The following is a 19907-nucleotide window of genomic DNA, read 5'->3' as shown; positions in this document are numbered from 1 at the left end:
GTTCTGAGAAGTACAATATGATCCCTCCAAAATTCTGAAAGTTACGCCTATTATCTTTCCTTGACTTACCAAAAAAAAGTCTTGTCTTTCCACTAGTGGCACAGTCATGAATTTTGATTAAAACATTTTCAGTCATCTTTGAGGTTAATTATACAAAAAATTTCTTTATACGAAGGAGATTCAATAATTTATATATACTCAAGGTTCAAAAGAAACCGTTCTATCAAAAAATTATTAAAGCGGAAATAGAGCCCGAGTTCTTTGGCCTGAAATATATTCTCTTTCTTTCTCTATATATAGTTTAGGGGTGTGCAGGGGAAGGTATATTGCTTCTTCAAAATATTGGATATAAATATAAAAAGTGACGTTTAATTATCACTATAGTAATTTATTCACTTTCTTAAAAGTTGATATCCGTTACGAAAAATTCTATGTATATATTTGGGATGGTAATATACGGAGGAATGAGATGCAAACATAAAACGACATGTAAATATTCACCTATGGAGAATTATTCCAATCTAGGAGACAGTTATATACATTAACCTGTAGTGATAATTCAAGGAAATGACATTGGATCTTACATATATATTTCTAATGAAAGGTTACAATAATATATACTGATAATAACTTAAACAAGACTCTCATCCCACATCTAATTTTGAGTACAAATATTTAACATACAAATATTTAACATATAGTTCTCTCAAAAATCAATAATTGTTCCACATTATAGGCAAGCCCACCTCAGACAAGAAGCTAGTTCCAGAACTTCCTTCCCCAAAGCTAGGAGAATCATCTCCTCCTTTTATATTCACAATATTTTGGCCAGGATTAATATTACTACTACCAACTTCCATAATATTCCTGGTACTCAAATGGCTTAAAACAGCTTTAACTACTTTGTTATCACACGAAGAGGATGTTGCTGTGGCATTTAGGTAATTTCCAATATCAGCTGGAAAACCACCGTATGGGGCGGTAATAGGGGTAGCTCCGGTGGTGGCGGTGGCGGTGATAGGGTGGTGGTGGCAATGGGAGCTAAAAGTTTGGTTAGGGTTGAAAATGGAGAAGCAGGGCACTTGCTCATAATATAATTCATTCATATTAATATTGTTGTTAGGTTGTGTTTGGTCGAAAGTGATGTAAGGATCCATTAATGGTGGTAGAGATGAAGAACTTATTGTATCGTTATCATGATAGATGTTGCTGCTTCCAGTTCCTTGTTTGGCAGCAAGTAATTCTTTGTTCTTGTTGAATACTCGACATAATACCCAATCCTCCTGTTTAACAATATGCACCAAGGTCAGCATACCAAAAGAGAAGAGTTTAAGTTTTATGCACTAATTATTGAAAAAGAAAGGTTTTCATATGAAAAATATTACACAATGAGTTTTAATATTCATCACTAAATAATTGATGCTTTATAAGAAAAGGGTTAAAAGGGAAAAAGTTTATTTTTCTTGAAAGATTGTGACGTGCTTAAGGACAAGGGATTAGGTAATTAGCTAGGTTGTGCTGTTATCTAAAAAATGAAAAATGGAATTTATTCTGATTAATCCTAGATTGTGAAAGAATTATGAGATAATTTTCATATCATTGGAGCACTGATTACTAGCATATTATATCACAATAATTGTAATAGATATGTCTAACTAAATTTGACATCATTAACTAATAAAATGTTTTACAAAATCTTTCAAAGATCTCAAGGAATCAAATTCAATAATCAAATTAGAACATAATATTCTACAGTATCATTTTTTCCTACTACTTATTCCTTACATAATTTAGATTAATATTCTAAATGTCATATCTAGTCAAAGATATATAATCCTACAAAGTGAAATGACCAAGGTACTTAACCTTTGTATAAATTAGTTGGGCAAGTTGGTCAACTACTAATAGATTGTTTAAAGATAAAATAATTCACATATTTGTCATAACTCATAAAACCATATGCTTAATATGATAGAAGAAACTTCCGATGATTGTTACAGTTGAATATAAAAAGATTCCAATTAGAACTTAAGCGCATTCATAGCGATTGGATTGATCATCAACTATATATAAGTAGGCCAAAAGAAAAGGAAAATTTAGACAATTAAGCCAAAAGTTCATTATCAAGGGCCATAAATATAGCAACAGTCATACATTATCTACAGGCACATACTTATATTTTGCATCACGACAAATTCTTGCTTATTTCCCAATTTCTCAGATCAAATTAAACAAATTGTAAATGAATGGACAGTTCTTTCAATTGAAAAGTACTCTTATCTACCTTTTTTTAATTTTTATGATTTTCATAATATAATGTAATTAGTGAACTTTTTTATGGACCTAAATGCTGCAAGTCGTCAAAGTGATGTTGCCAGTAGATTTAGATTAATCAAAATATTATCCGTAATTTCAGTTTAGATGGAGATATTTAATTCATAATTAAATCTTATGAATTTCTAATCATTAAGCTTAAATGACCTGTTTTAATTGTCTTTGAAATAATCTAAGGCTCATACCTAGACAGGTGCGAGTTCGTCTAATAGCCTCAAGAATTTGAGATTTATAAAATAAAATCTCCGATCTCTTTTTATTGTTCCATTATCAACCAACTACTTCATATGACCAAACAAAGAGTTAGATTACTTATTTTAGATTATGCAGAAATATAATTGAATTTATTTGCCTCTTTTAAGTAAAACTTTATCTACTAGATCTTTAACACAAAAGCCAAAAGATAATCTAAAATGCACTTTCCCAGAAATAATGTAAAGTGGTTTAATTTAAGTATACTTTAACTTAGTATATCATGTCAATTGGTATTCCATTTTTATCGTGTCATCAATCAATGCTCATCATGGCTATATTGATCTGGATGTGTAAACATTTTTACGTTGTTTAGTGCATAAAAAGTTCATACTAAATATTTTCAACACTTCGATTAATTAATAGCAGGGCTAAATCAATCCAGATAATAAAAGAACTACTTAAATTAATTGTAGTAAAAAAAGTTAATACATGTACCTTGAGAGAAGAAATTTGAGGACGATTGTTAATTGCACCTTCAAGGCGAAACTCATGCATGACCCACTCACTTTTTCTTCCTTTAGGTGCTCTGCCTTGATAGAAAACTAGGGTTTTCCTCATTCCCACAAGGCTTCCTTTTCTGATGATAGCCCTATCTTTTCCGGTGGCCTTCCAATATCCCGACGTGGTGGCCCTATTTGTTCGGAGCCCTGTCGCGTATTTCCGGTCACGTTGGCTGTAGAAGTACCATTCTTTTCCTCCAACACATGCCGCCTCTGTATATATATATTAACGTTGAGATGATCACACTATTCAATATAGTATCATAGCAGGTAAGGGTTTTTGGGTTCAAACTAGCTAAAATTTCATGTGTTTTGACCCATGAAAAAGAATCAGAACCACACTGAGGAACTGTGACGAGAATGATATGATTAAGCGATTAAAATGGTACTATCTCTAACAATTTAAGAATTTACATGAGGGGGTTAACACAATTCAACATGACATTGCTGGTAACTAAATTATTCTAGGCAATCATACTAAGTTTCACATTATTACAAGAAAAAAGCAACATATAGAGAGAAAAATTAGAACCACGTGTGAGGAAGCATGCTGAGAATAATTAATTAAGTAATTAAAATTGTCTTTCTCTCTAACAGTTTAAGCTTTTAGATGAGACGGTCATGCTATTTATCTTGGTATCCCGGGTAAATTGTTTCTAGGCAATCATACTAAGTTTCACAATGAGGAAGTGTGCGAAGAATAATATGATTAAGTAAATAAAAATGTCTTTCTATCTAACACGAGTTTAACCTTTTAAATGAGGCAATCACATAATTCAACATGATATATATACTTTTTGGTAAATTGTTTATAGACAGTCATACTAAGTTTCACAATGAGATGCATGAACTATTAAAAAGAAGATAGGATTGAGTACCATAAGAAACAAAAAATTAAAGGATCAGAAAATGAAAGGAAAAAAGAATATGTCGATATCAGTATTATCGAGAAGAAGATGATGGTAAAGAGGAGGGGGACCTGTTTGGTTTTGAAAAAATGGCCATTGTGACACCACCATATATCATGACTCACCCATTTTGTCCACTTTTTATGCATGGGTGAAAAGCTAAAATCTCTATCCCAAATGGAGAAAATTAATTATTGGAGGGCCATATATTTGCAAATGGCTTTGGTTAAAGATGTTGATGGGGAAATCAAGTTCAAAGCACCACAATACATAGTTCCTTTGAAAATAGAAATGTAAAAGAAAGTATTATTCTTACAATTAAGGAATTAAGTTGATGATGTCGACATTAAAAGAAAACTAGGTGATTTTTTCTCATTCGTACTATAAGTTTTGGTGGGCAGAGTTAATCCGATTAATTTCATAGCGTATTTGCTATCTTCTAATACTGGCTCACATGTATCTCGACTAATTTCATTAGATACCTATTATCTCCTACCAACACAAATATCAAATAACAGTATCATGTACCTATATTGGGTAGTAAATAGCAAATACCTAATTAAAATTAGTCGAGACACGTATAAACAAGTTCGAACAGCATAGTCATAATTTCTTTTTGACAATGTTGACAACATCGCTTTAGAATTACACGGGGTAAAATTATGACCAGAATTTGTACTTTAACTTCTTTAATTTGGAGTATAAATGTACACGCGTGTGGTTGACATGACAAGCCACCAGGTAGATAGATTGTTACTTAAGGGATATGACATGCATGTTATGTGTTTAATTATTTTTTCTCTCTATCGCTGTCACCATCTTTTGGTTGAGGACACTATGCCAATACTGTCAATTTATTCAAAAGTTAACTGAATGAGAAATCTTATGAGACCATTAATTGGTATACATCCATTAAATCGTTCATGTATACATCCAACTATTAGTTCTGTATGAATACTTACGGATAACCGAAAAGAAAATCATACAAATTATTTTTACTAATTTGAAATTGATTTTTCTGTATCTATATAAGTACTTAAAACACTTCGTTCTTCAATGGGTGAGTATACTGGAGGAGCATTTTTAATCATATCCTTTAAAAGAAAAATCAGATCGTCTAATAAATAGGAAAAACTATAAACTAGAACCAAAAAAAGGAAGAAAAAAGGAAAAAGAAGTCCTCCTATTGATGTGACGGATTAATGCAACACCAACCTATATAAGAACATTATTCTTCTCTTTTTTTTTTTTTTTTAATCTTCTTTTTTCTTTCTGATTACTTGGAAAATGAGTTGCAGAAAACCATAGGGGTCTTTTTCTTCTATTTTTGTATGTTAATTTACGTTTTATTAAATAAGCACTGCCATTAATTATATGATGGTTGGGGTCGAAGAGGATTCATTCGAACCTTCTTAGCTGGAAAAATCATATTGGTTAAACTTTTCTTATATATATATATATATATATATATATATATATATATATATATATATATATATATATATATATATATATATATATTAACCCCTTAATAGATATACTTGCCCCTGCTATTTGCAGGAACATGCTAATTAATGTTCTTTGGTTACTTATTTTTAATAATTTAAAGACTTTGGATTAGACCGAAAAGTCAAGCTATATTGGGGAAAAACGAAAATTATTTTTGGGAATTCAATCTCGAAACAATATAGTTAAGTGTTAATAATGCCAAAGAAGTAGACAGTTTAATTTTTCCAAATAAAACTAACCACAGTTCCTAGCAGTATAAGATTCTTATCCACGAAAAATAGCAACAAAGAAAATGAAAACTTTATGCATGACTTTTAGACCAATCCGGTAGCTATCACTTCATCTACAGCCAAATAAGGCAAACCAAAAATTAGACCAAACAAAAATTCATTAATAAAAATAAATCTCCATCACAGTTGCTGAAAATCCAATAACCCCTAATCAGTACACCTTATGAGGTTGGAAAAAACACAGAAGTAGGTTAAGCTGTTTTGTTTTTTTCTTCAATTTAAGATGAGAATTTGATGACATATGTAAAAATAAACCTGAGCTTCTTTTAACTGTTGTGGAACAATTAGGAGATTCTCTAAAAGAAATACAGACGTACCAGGAATCTCCCAAGGTTCGGATTTGTTAAGGTCAACTTCGATGAGAAGAGGATGTTGATGATGATCAGAGGAAACAACCTTGTTCATTAAGTAATCACAAATAAGTTCTTCATCTCTTGGATGGAATCTGAATCCTGGTGGTAATTTTGATTCCACCATGCTCAAACTGCTGCTGCTACTCATTTTGAAGAGAAAAATAAAAAAAGAAAAAAGAGATGAAGTCTATGAAAGTCTATGTTCAAATGGTGGAGCTGGTAGAAATAAGGATATGAGAATTCCCTATAACAACACCAAATGGTACTCTAGCTCATCTATATATAAGCACTAGTTAATAGTCCCTCTCTTTCATTTTATTATTTTATATGAGGGTATTTGACTGAATATGAAGTTTTGCAAGAAAGTAATAAATTTTTTTGGGCATATATTGGATATACCCTTAATAGAGGTGGAGCTACAACAATAAGTACGTTTGGATAAACTCAGGGGCGAATTTAGGTAGGAAAAATGGGTCACGTGAACACATGGTATTGCGATTAAAGCTCGGTATATTATGTATATATCTTAAAATATATATAATAATGCTTGAAGGAGCAACGTGATCGAAACAGATTGAGTGGGGTAACTTGTTAAGTGTTGGGTTTAACTCCTTAAGGTCGCAGGATCAAACCCAACTAAATGCACTTTTGCGTCTTTTAAAAAAAAAAAAAAAAAAAAATCTTAGCAAGCAATGCCGAACCCATCCTCTCGAAATCCTGGATTCGCCTCTACTTAATAGTTTTTGCATAGACCTTGTTTTTGTATTAGAAAATTTATTAATATGTTTAGATGTTTAATTTCAAACCTAATAACTAAAACAAGCTATAACTTCGGTGGTAAGTTCTAAACACATAAATTTCAAATCCTAGCTAGCTTCACTTCTGACCAGGGGCGATTTTAAGTACTAAAATCGGGGCACGTGAACATATGGTCTCTCCGTAAAATTAGGTATTTTATGTATATATTTTCTAAAATTAGTTATAAAATTATCTGCTGGAACACATGCTACAAAAAGGCTAAATAGTGCACTTGATTGAAGGTTGAGTTATTTACTTAGAGGGCTAGTAGGGATCAAGTCCCACTTAATACATTTTTCCCTTGTTTTTTTCTTTTTTTTCTTTTAGTGGTGAGCACATGTTAAAATCACAGATTAAGCCTCTATTACGAACATGAGAACTTGTAATCCTACATGATATTTCTGTGATTGACTAATAAAAGCGTGTCATTAGAGTAAAACAAGAAGATTAAAATTAAAGAAATTCTAAATATTTAACGTGTCAACTTTTTGTACATTCTAAAAAAGAAAAAAAATCATATAAAATAGACAATATGGAGCAGTGACGAAGACCTATTATAATTAACAATTATTATTATATATCTGTTGAGTCGGTAATTAGTAGGAAAATACATTCTTTTGTTAATTTCTTTTTAATTTTGAACTAAAATAAATCAAGTGGTTAAGTCAACCAATAATTCCGTGTGGTTTGAATTTCGAAGAGGATTCTTTGCCCCACGGATGATGATTACGTGGCTTCTCCAATGGTAGCTTACTTGCTGACGTCTTCCTTGATATTCTGAGTCATTGCCTGCTTTTAGATTGATTCTTGGCCAATCTGTAAAATAATCCAAAGTTCTTCCTGCAATTAGCTAGCCAAACTTCTTTTTTAAACATGTTTGCTAATTTTGCTGATTTCAAAATTACTATTACGATTTATATTTACTAATATCCATACCCGCACAATGCGCCGTCGATAGTCAAATAAAACTAATCTTAACAAATTGTACATCAAATTATTAAATACATAAAATTATAACATTTAAGACTTCAAACTTGACCCCCCCCCCCCCCCCAAAAAAAAAAAAAAACAACCCCAACCCCCTCTCAATTTTATTTTATTTTATTTTTAGCTTTATCTTTTATTTATGTGGTCTTATCAATAGATAGAGTTTTTCTCACGTAATTTCTCATATCAAACTCAAATAGTCTATCATTTTTTTTTTCTGTAAATTTGAATTTTTGCTTTTTCCTCTTTCTTTTTATGTTCTTATAATACCATATGGAGTATTTTTAAAGCAAATACAAAATAATTAGTTTCTTATCTTGTAACATTTTCACTTGAAATATCATTTTTACTAAACTTTCTAATAAATCCATACTGTAGGTTTCTTTGGGATTGACCATTTAAAAACATTTAGCATCTGTTTCAGGAAACAGCTTAAATTTAAAAAACTTTATTTTCAAATTCAAGAATTCAATATTAATATCACATTTGTGATTACGTTAGACGTTTTGATATAACAAAACTAAAGAATTTTGTTGTCGAAATTATTAACATAACAACATTTTGATTTAGTAAAAATAATTTTGAAATATATCCAATTTGACATATTTTAACCAAGTAAAGATAACTATTAAACATAATAAAGCTTTTAACATCAGCAACCATGGTATTGATATTTTTATTCAACAATTAATGTGAATAGAATAATGAGAAGACCATATAGCAATATACACGGAAACAAAGAATTTTGTTCTTTGAAATGAAAATAAATTTACACAACTATAAATAACAACTCTATAAAAAAAATACCATTTTCTCTGCTTGTCTCATCCCCTTTTGTTAGATCTCCTACGCCGAAAGAGAAAAGTACTCTTCGCTGCCTTTTGTTGTGTCGTTGTGCCTCTACTTCAATTTTTCAAATTTGAGTATAGAAAAATAGAGCACTATTCAGTTTTTAAAAAAAAAAAAAACATTTAGAAAATGAGGAGCAAGAAACATTCATGAGAGAGAGAGAGAGAGAGAGAGTTAACAGATTTAATATACAGTCATATAGATTAACTAATAAATTTGTCCGCGCTTCACGCGATTATAAAATACCTTAATTTAATTTTTACAAAATAAAATTTTCAACATTCGAGTGCTAAAATATTCTAAGTATTCTTTTAGTGTTCAACTCCAAATATATAGGATCTATCGAGTTTTAATTTATTTTATTATTAATAATTAGTTTTTACATTTTTTGTAACTTTCAATTGCCTGAGAGTTTTTGGCCTTCTGAAGATGGTTTTGCATAGTTGAAACTACTCTGTTTATTTTTGTAAAAGAAAAATGAAAGAATATCATTAAAAAAAAAAATGAAGCTCTCTATGTATGTATGTATGTGTATAAATTACATATTTTTTTTCTTTGTATATCTAAAATTTATATACACTTATATGTTTAAAGAAGATGCATCTCAGGTAGACGTATAGTTCGACTTATCAGATCTATGAGGTTCATGTGGTATTTTCTCATTCTCTCCCCCGATATCCCCCGTTTCGCGCAAGAAAGATAAATTGAATCATCAAAAATCTGCAGCGTGAAGTGCAATTAGATCCATTTTTTAAGGGATTCATATTACTATTACCAATTAATACAATTTATGATTGGTTTGGTTGGAACAAACAAGTGAAATATCGAAGCTCCATTTAGAAAAAAATCTAATAGGATTGGTACGATATCTATGATTGCTATTCATATTTTTTAAAATATAATGTTTCCTTCGTATTTAAATATCTATTTTTTTTTCTTTAAGTAGAGAGTTAATTTTTTTTTTATTTCACCATTTTTAACAGTATAAAAACAACAATAGTAAAGAAGACCGCATGGAAAAATGAATAACCATAACCAATTCTTAGGCTCCAAAGCAGAGGCGAATCTAGGATTTCTGAAACATGGGTTCACCACTAAAAAAAACAAGGGAAAAATGTATTAAGTGGGACTTGATCCCTACTAACCCTCTAAGTAAATAACTCGACGCCTTGACCAAAGTGCGCGTTTAGCGCTTTTTGTAGCGTGTGTTAGGTAGATAGTTTTATAACTAATTTTAGAAAATATATATATAAAATACCTAGTTTTACGGAGAGACCATGTGTTCACGTGCCTCAATTTTAGTACTTAAAATCGCCCCTAGTCAGAAGTGAAGCTAACTAGGATTTGAAATTTATGTGTTTTGAACTTACCAGTGAACTTATAGCTCATTTTAGTTATTAGGTTTGAAATTAAACATTTAAACATATTAATAAATTTTCTAATACAAAAACAAGGTCTATGCAAAAACTATTAAATCCAAAGTCATCGAATCAGTATGGATCTATTCTCCAATTTCAGTTTCTCAAGATGATTCGAGGAACAAAAATTTAAGACATACAAGATTAAGTGATTCATAACAGAAGTTAGGTAAAATAACATAATAAAGATGAGTGCACATGCTCAAAGAAACTATATGGTAGACATCTATAATTACAAATGATACACCTTTTGAAGATCTGATTTGACATACATAAAAACATCCATTTTTTGCCCTGTCCAATAGAGTTCCTTGAACATCATCTACGCCCAAATAGTTTCCCTATCAATGCTTACTTAAAACACTAGTGCTTTATAAAAATAATGGAGGGGAATGCCAAAAGATAAAATAATAACAATATTAGAGACCGTTAAGCTTTCTGCAATGAAGAATAAGAAAGATAGGGGTAATTAAAATTGAAACATTTCTTCATACATTTAAGTGAAATAAGTAGAAAATTTGTGCAGGCTTTTAGAGAAATTTACTAAGAGTAATATGTTGAATGAACATAATGAAAGATCAATGGCCAAGAAAAAGGAGAAAGTAGATAAATAGAATTAGCTTGTCGTAAGAGAAGTCTTTACGATTTTTTAATACATGTGCAAACTTTAATATCGATACCAAATGTTGTTCTGAAAAAATCTCTCCTCACGAAACATCCTTTTCATTCTTGCATATATAATTCACTCACATGTAATTCAAATGATATTCCTACAAACATATTGAAATTATTTCAATCAAATTCAACATAATTTCACTACAATAAAATAAAATGAAATACTCAACAAATACTTCAAATATCACACATCACAAAAGAAATACTCAAAAGATCAATACTTGAAATCTCTACCTCTGAAATTTTGGGCTTTTGCTATAAGATTGAAGACTTTAAATGATTCTCTTGGTTCTGTACTATACATTATCTCTAAAAGCTAAAAATATAATTATCAGAAATCAAAAATCAAAAATCAAAAACACCAATGAGAAGAAAAATCAAACAAAAACATGGCACCACATTTCAACTAATTAAATGTTGTAAAAAGGATGAGAAAAAATTAAGCGAAAAGAAATTATATTGAGAGAGAGAGAGAGTAGAAGAGATGTTACCTGGATCAAACAATTAACTGGACGACCATTACTTTTAACATGCTAAATAGAGTCCAAGGCACTAAAAAGCCGCATGACGCTGATTAATTAGGAGGATTACCTGCTCATTATTTCCCCTGGCACGCTAACAGTCTATGTGAATGTGAGTATTGTAATATGTAGTGCTACTACTAATATTCATTAATAAATGCTAATTATAGGGAAATAAATGCTAGTAATTGTTAAGTGCACGTAAACATTTTCACCAGTTGGGAGCGAGGAAGAGGAAAAAGTGTGATTAATAAAATTAAGAGCTGTAATTAATAGAATTATGAGAGTGAGTTTTTGGCTATCTAATATATAATACATTAATTTTAAAGTGAGAAAAAATTCAAAAAAAAAAAAAAAAAAGAGAAAAAAGATAAATGGTATTAGGTAAATTAGAGAGGTGTCGCGTCGCGCATGCATCTTTGCTCTATATATTATATATAGATAGATATAGATTTTTATTGTGACATACAAATAGTACATATATGACTTCTAGGTCTACTATTTTATTTTCTTTAAATATAAAATGCTACTTTTCCACAGTTAAAACTTAAAAAATCCGTCATCATTTCTAAGTTTATTCATTGCAATGCAAGGAATCATTTAGTTTTTATTTTTTATGTTATGAAATACTATAATTCTTAAGAACCCCAATTTATTTACTTTGTCATATTGTTTTAAAAGGAAGAGGTGTTAGTTCACAATTCCAAATGTTGAAAACGAAGCAAGGAAGGGGTTAGACTAAAAATAGATGATTTGATTCTAATACTTTATACTTTCTTATTTTGTCGTTTTAGACGGAGGAAATGATAGATTATCTTAGTTTGACTTTAGAGAGAGGCGGAGGCAGAGGGACGTGAGGGGTTCAATTGAACACCCTTCATTTAAAAATGTTACGATGTAAGTAGGGCAAAAGTAATTTTTTTTTGCATATGTTGTATTCCCTTATTTAAATTTCCAATTCCATAGTGAATGAAGGCGTATCTGTTTTATCTCTCATAACACCGATCAAATAACATTATAAATTGAGCAAATATCATTAGGCATAGACCACTTTATGTTGAGAGGATAATCTTATAGGATTACTTATAGGGTTGTGGCAATATAATCTCGAGAGAGCTGTGCTGAGATGGATAGATTTTCTCTCGTGTTTAAGTTTGATAAATGATAAAAATTCAAGAACGGTATCTTTAATGAATATAATACAGCATAAATCCGAATTAATCAAATTTGAATGTAACATCGAATATTGGGTGGGTAAAGGTCGTGGCCTTGTGGGGGTAAAAAATGACAAGTAGAGTTGGCACCGAACCAAATTTAGCCTCCATCTGAAAATGAGGTTTCTTTATGATTATATTAAATATAATTCAAAAGGCCCACCCACTGTACTTAACTGTTTAATGACGTGCCCATTGAAAGCATGACATTTTGGACCGACCTGTTTTGGTACTATTAGCATTTGTAATTGGAGCCCATTTCACTTTGAAAGTCCACATTGTAGGCCAATTTTGCTTCATTTTTTAACCTTCAGTAGTAAGTCCCTTGATATTGGCAATGCTAAATTTGTTCCACAATTGACCATCTTTTTCAAAAGAATAATAGTAATGATTAATTTGGCCTTTCACTAGAGTTTCAGTAAAGAGTCAAAAGAAAGTACTCATATTCCATATTGTATGGTACATTACCAAACTTTATACTCTCCAATAAAAGTGCGATTCCTTTGTTGCGTAGATGCACACTTCTTTTGTTCGTGTGAGAATGTTTTTTTTGTCATGATTTCTCAACTCCCCTGCATTTTTCTTCTTAATTTAGGTTTTTAGCCTATGGTATTGTATATCATATCAAAAAGGTATAGGAGGAGGGGTTGGGGGGGGGGGGGGGTGTAACAAAGCCTAACCTTAAAGACATGACACAAGATTGGAAAAATTCAATCTTAAAAAATATATCTAAGTAGCAAATTACCATATTCCTATCTCAAAACTAATAATTGTACAAATTAACTCACAACAAAATCTGTCTTATCATATTTAGCCTTTATACAAAAAAGTTGATATTTATCTGATTGGAGCATTTCGCACCTCTAGCTTCGCCCTTGACTCTCTGAAGGTCATATTAAATGTCTTGTTTTGAGTGAACTACATAATGACACCATGTGTTTGGATATTGGATAAGCATTTTTAGAGACATAATGCATAAGATTAAAGATACGTGTCCCAATAAAGTAAAAAACTTTCGTCCATGTGGCCAGAAAACAAAGGAATCTAGTCAAAATTGCTAGTGATAGTTGAAGAGACTTGATGGGGCAAATTTTGATGATTGAAATAAGAGGAAAGTAAATCCTTTTAACTTAAGAAACAATTGAATTAATGGTCATATTTCAAAAGGATCCCTTTGGCTAATAAAGAGTGGAGGTAGTGTGTTTTGCAATAATAGCCATGCTCAAAGTAAACAAAGCAAAAATATAATCCAAAAAAGGAAATTATAAGGAGGAGAAGATAAGATAATGAAAACGACTGACCATTTATGAGTAAGCTAGCGAAGAGCAAACTGCATACTACTACTAGCCTATATTAATTTGGATGAGTTCTAGTTCTCTTTCTAGGGGCATATTTGATACTGCTTCTTTGATCACAACAACAATAATGTCACTAATTTGAGTATATCAACTATTTCTAACTCGTACATATCAATCTTGAGTCCCACCATTATCTGGCACGCTTAAATGGATATGAGGTCGAATCATTTTTTAATCCGTTCTATAAATGCAAAGGGCAAAGAAGAAGAAAAAGAATTATTTTTGTCTCAATAGAAAAACATGCGGTTTTATTTCATATCTAAAAGCCCTTCATGCATTACACAACTAGGTCATTAGTTGGGTATTACAAATAAATCTCTTGATAAGTATTAATTAATTCACAATTTGGTGAAAATGGCATTTGAACTGCTAGCTATTAGATACAGATTAAAATTAACTGATAGTGAAATAATCCCTAGTGCTATGTATATGAATTAAGAATCCTATTTGGATATTCAGGAAAGGCCTTAGTGCAAAGATTATAGCTGCCACACACTTCTATATTCAGGAAAGGCCTTAGTGCAAAGATTATAGCTGCCACACACTTCTATTCGTACTTTATGATCGTAAAACATGATCAATTAATCATTGTAAAGCATGTCATCATAGTCAATGCAATAATAATCAGAGGCTTGTCATAATATCACGAAGACAGACTAATGTGCAAATATTGTCAAACAAAGTAGAAAAAATAGAGTATATTTTTAAATTTGTTTTAAAGAAAGCTTATGGTATATAGTTATTATTCCTACTTTAATTAGCTATTCTTTGTGAAATTCGAGCCCTGAAGCATATATGGACTATAGTATATCAGCTTTTAAATAAATCCTAGAGCTATGAGATAACATGCCCACAGATTCAAGTCATCAACTGAAACCATAAGAAATATTTTTAACGGTTCCAGAAGCAGCCTAGGTAATAATACAAAGCCTAAACAGACAGTGATTGGAAAATTAAACAAGTTTGTATACATTTTAAAATTTATAAAAGAATAAGCTTAAAACCTACTACTCCCTCCGGATAAAAAAAAGAATCCATTTAGCTATTTGCACACCCCTTAATAAACCACTCACTCCAAGAAAAAAATATATAAATTGACTAAACTACCCCTAATTAAATAGACATTGCCCGCATTGGGATTTGATCACATGACACTTATAGGGGCAAATCTGAAAAAATAAGGTTAATTATTTCTTGATTTAATAAGTGGACACTTTTTTTCATCCTAGAAAAAAAGGCTAAGTGAACATTTTTTTTTATCCGGAGGGAGTATTAAACTATTAGGAATACAAATAAGAGCTCTCAAATTCATACTTTGCCAATTTTTCTTTTTCTGGTCAAATTAAGTTCCATCATATATTTGGTAAATAAGAGGTCTGTTAGAATAGTGTTGAATATGTCTTCGTCTTAACTTTTTTCTTGGAAAAGTCAAAAAGATTAACGTTCCTTTCTTTAAAAAGAGTTGCTTATGAAACACTCAAAATCTCAAACGTATATGTGATTTGGATCATATTGGAAAAAGATAGTCATAAATATCATAACGAAAGATTAATTTGAAACAATAACTAAATAACAAAGCTTTTTTGATCAGATGACTCGATACTCTCTAAGCCTAGTCCCAAATTCTAAATGTAAAGACCTTTACATTTTCTCTTATTACGTGTAGTCCAATATTACGTTAAACTCATAACCTATATATTAATAAGTGAATAAATCTCGCCTACTTATAAGTAAAACTCTATATAAAAATAAAAGTAAAACTCTTTATAAATTGATAGCATCTCCCTATCCTAACGAGGGCGGATCCAAAATGTTGGTTACAGTTTCACGTGAAGTAATAACTTTTACCCAATTTATATTAAGATATAATATCTGCAAATATTTGATCATATGAACTTAGTTATTTTTGTAGTATTATCTTGAGATTGCTGTAAAAATTCATAAACGATAAATCCCGAATTTGCGGTTGGTCGTGCCTATCCGTTAGGGCTACTAGTATTCATGCACCACCTTTCTGTAGCTAATTAAACAAAAAAAATATGTCGCTACACTTATTTAGCGACATATAAGCAATGAAGTAGTACTTTGTAGTTAATTTCAGTTTTTTTTTTTTTTTTATAATTTAAAAAGCCGCAAAGATCGTATTATTCAAGAATTCTGGATAGACTTCATTAGCAAACACCTGATAAGATTCAAGCCATTTTCATCCAGCTACATGTTGAAAACGAAAATTGCTACTACTATAAACGAATCCCATAACATAAGAGTTCAATTTTTTATAGTGACTGTTGAAAGTTGGAAATGCAGGTTTTTTGTATTTTTGTACCACGTTCTTTGAATCGTTTGAATCTTTTTCCTTTTCTTGTGACAGCAACCTCCTAAGTAATCCTGTTTAAAATAGTAACTATAATCTCGCTCCTAGTGGAATTTCAATAGTAGTATCATTCTATTTCTTTCTTACTGATAATATTTGATTGTCCCCACTCCCACCTACTAATGAACTAACAACTGTACTAAACGATATATAATTATTCACACCTTCACGTGTGTCCACTCCAAAAGGCGACACCTGTTAATTCCATTTTCTTCATATGTCTAAATCAAAAGTCTCTCTGACGGCGAGCACGGGGTTTCACTTTGGATCTTTGAATTATATCCTCGCTAGAAAAGCTGAGTTTGAGGTGACTGATTTATTTATTACTCCCTTCGTTTAAAAAAAATTAATATTTTTCGCTTTTTGAGAGTCAAATAATTTCTTTATATTCTTTCTGTTTTAATTTATGTGAACCTATTTTTTTTTTAATTCGTACCAAAATAAATGACTTCTATCTTAATTTGAAAACAAATTCACTTTATGAAATAATTTACAGCCACACAAACATTCAAAACTTATTTTAAACCATAAATTTTAAAAGTCTTCACTCTTTATTAAATGTCATACCCGATCAAATGAGTTTACATAAATTGAAACGGAGGGAGTATGTCTTTTAAATATTTTAAATTATTAATTATAGTGACTTATAATATTTTTTACATATGTAAATTTTATTTAGAAAAAATAAAAGATTCTATATTAAATCACATGGTCAAAATTAAAAAATTTGATTCTCAAAAAGTAAAAAGTGTCAATCTTTTTGAGATAGAAGGAGTAGTGATTAGGCTGATTCGTCGAAGTTTATATGGCTTGAGTTATGATCCGCTTGTTGATTAGATATCATGAATTGAAATATCTAGCTGACTCATTAAGAGCCCGTTTGGCCATAAGAATTATTCACTTTATTCTGGATTTTTTTTTTTGAATCAGCGTTTGGCCATAAAAATTTTAAATACAACTTGAAGTTATATTCCGGAATTCCAAAAATAAGAAAAACTTGTTTTTCAAAAAAATTCACTTTTTTTACAACCAAAACAACTACATTTCAACAAAAAATACAATTTCAAAAACTATAGCCAAACACAACTCCAACTCCAACTCCAACTTTAAAATTCCAAAAAAAGTGCTTTTTTTTTATTTTTTAAATTTCTATGGCCAAACGCCTACTAAGTTATAGGAGGTCAAAACGGAACTTTTTGGCCCTTTGTTTAATACATATATCATTCTGGAGTTTTATTTGAAAATCCACAACAATGTTTTTCAATTACAGTGATTAAAAAGTAGCCATTTGTGAAATTTTACCTATCAAAACGAGTCGAATGTGTGATCTGAAAGTCGAAATATGAAATCAAATTTGGAGATTAGGAATAATAAAATTGGAAATTGAACCTAACCTATTTTCATCCAAGCAAACTTCGGACATGCTGTCCTACTAATTATTGATTTACCCCATCTTGATGCGTTCAAGTTTAACCACATCTGCCTATTTTCCACATCTAATTTCACCCCTTTTTCCTATGAAAGTTTTTTGTTTAATGCAAAATAAGGGGAAAATCATTAACAGTTAAAAGCTCAGTGGGAATATGTACAAAATATTCTAACCAACCGCTGATTAAGGTTGGGACAATTTGATAATGAGACAGAATTGTTAGGTTTAATGATAAATACAATTAGGCCTGTCTCCATCATTCCAGCATCATTACCCGTACGCAAGTCGAGAAGACTTTGTGTGCATCGGCTTGGCACAGTATAAGCCAAATATAAACAACAAAATCATTGGTTGTTCATCTTTAACTTGGTCTGAGAATTACCACTTTTATACATACACTAATAAAACTGCCCGCTGTAATTAAAATATTAAAAAGACCAACAACTAATCATGAATTTAGATATTGTCTTCCATTTATATGAGAAAGTAAATATTAAAAAGATAACATGTGTTTGGATTAAATCGTAAACCAGCCTGGTTTAGTGAATAAATCATAAATACAAAACCAATAATTTAACCAGAAAATGTGAATTTGGTCTATTTAGAGCAAATACTTCTAAATCAAAGATGATTAATTATTTATTACGAATAAAGCTTATTTAGATTTTATCTAATTTAAAAAGATTTAAGGAGTATCAAAATAAATAATTAATAAGATAAAGTAAAGTTTAGTAGAAATCCAATTTTTGAATGTCCTTTCCGATTACAAGTTAAATATGTCTTGAATACAAGATTTTCTCCTCTCTTGAAATTTTAAAGACTAAATGAAAAATGATAATTAGAGTATAGATAAGAATAAAAGAAGAAAGATATTGCCTTCTTCAACGATTGAATCAGGAGTACCAGTTGTCAAACTGAAAGTTTCTATTGTAGTTTTAGTTTTCCTTTTCATTTTTCATCCCCTCCCTAACATTTCAATTTCCTTCATTCAGTCTTCCCTCCTTTTCATCCTCTTTTTTCCTTCTGTTACTCTTAACTTAGAAAATTTAGAAAACGTTATCCTTTTTAACTAACCAAGTTGATTGAAAATAAAACCACGTTGATGACAAACACCAATATAAATCCTCTTTTTCCTTCAAATAGATCATCTTTCTATCATTCAAATAGATCATCTCACTATCATTCTATTATTTTCATCACCACCCTATAAATTCAACAGACAACTTGTTTTCAAAATAAAAAATAAAAAATGAGTGTTAACGAAATATCACACGACAAAAGAGAGCCTAAAAGAAATACTGAAGAATCAAGTGAAAATAGCACTTGTATATGAAAGGGGTCGCTACATTGCTCCAATCATCATTGTGTATCGGCTATAATCCATCAAATCAAAAGATCTTTGAGCTTGTTCGAGAATTTTTTTTGGCCAAAGACAAATGCGAAGAATCAAGTGAAATTAGACTCAAAGGGCCATTATGAAAGGGTTATCGAGCAAAACCAACACTAGTCGTCTCCTACGTGGATTCAATTAAAACCATCATTTAAATTGTGCCAACTCAATTAAATTGTGCCAATTCATTTTAATTGTAAATTCACTAATTTGTAAATTCGTGGAGTTTTGACCATTAAAAATTGGGGCTTTGGGGTGATTGGACACATCTTTGTTGGTAGATAACTGCAAAAAGTGTCTAAGTGGAATTTTTTTAAAGTGTTTAAATTTTTTTTTTTTTTGCGATGAGTTTGCCTATATCATTGCTTATCGGTATTTATCAACAACATACGCAAAGTAATTATGAAGAAGAAAATGGGATAAAAGATGGGTGTGAAGAGGAAGATTGCATGTTGCCGTTTTATTTATTATTACAGCCGTTTCAATCCCTATAGAATTCTGAGAGATCATTTGTTACAACAATAATCGCTCTATTATGCTCATTACGAAAGTAGTTACACACATTGTTTTTTTTTTTTTTTGGAATGGATGATTGTTTATTTAACATGAAATATTAGAAGAAAAGACAAAAACTTGAGAAAAAACAAAAATGTGATTGGTGGCCATAAATTGTTATTATAAAGTGATCTTCCTAATGCTTTGGTTTAGATTGACACTGCTTAACATAGGTAGCTAATAGCCTTTT

At 30.5% G+C, this 19907-nt stretch overlaps 1 protein-coding gene across 1 annotated transcript; it reads right to left on the bottom strand.

The window, feature by feature from the left end:
- Window positions 1–558: 558 nt before the first annotated feature.
- LOC132036813 (NAC domain-containing protein 21/22-like) lies at window positions 559–6415 on the bottom strand. Its single transcript, XM_059427203.1, has 3 exons — window positions 6114–6415; window positions 3025–3302; window positions 559–1283 (listed from the first exon to the last, which is right to left on the bottom strand). Exons 1-3 carry the CDS (start codon window positions 6295–6297, stop codon window positions 714–716), a joined length of 1032 nt encoding a protein of 343 aa, XP_059283186.1. The 5' UTR covers window positions 6298–6415; the 3' UTR covers window positions 559–713.
- Window positions 6416–19907: the final 13492 nt, after the last annotated feature.

The sequence above is a fragment of the Lycium ferocissimum genome, chromosome 11 (assembly GCF_029784015.1).
Source record: "Lycium ferocissimum isolate CSIRO_LF1 chromosome 11, AGI_CSIRO_Lferr_CH_V1, whole genome shotgun sequence".
In the NCBI taxonomy this organism is placed as follows: domain Eukaryota; kingdom Viridiplantae; phylum Streptophyta; class Magnoliopsida; order Solanales; family Solanaceae; genus Lycium; species Lycium ferocissimum.
This window is presented reverse-complemented; position numbering and strand designations above follow the sequence as displayed.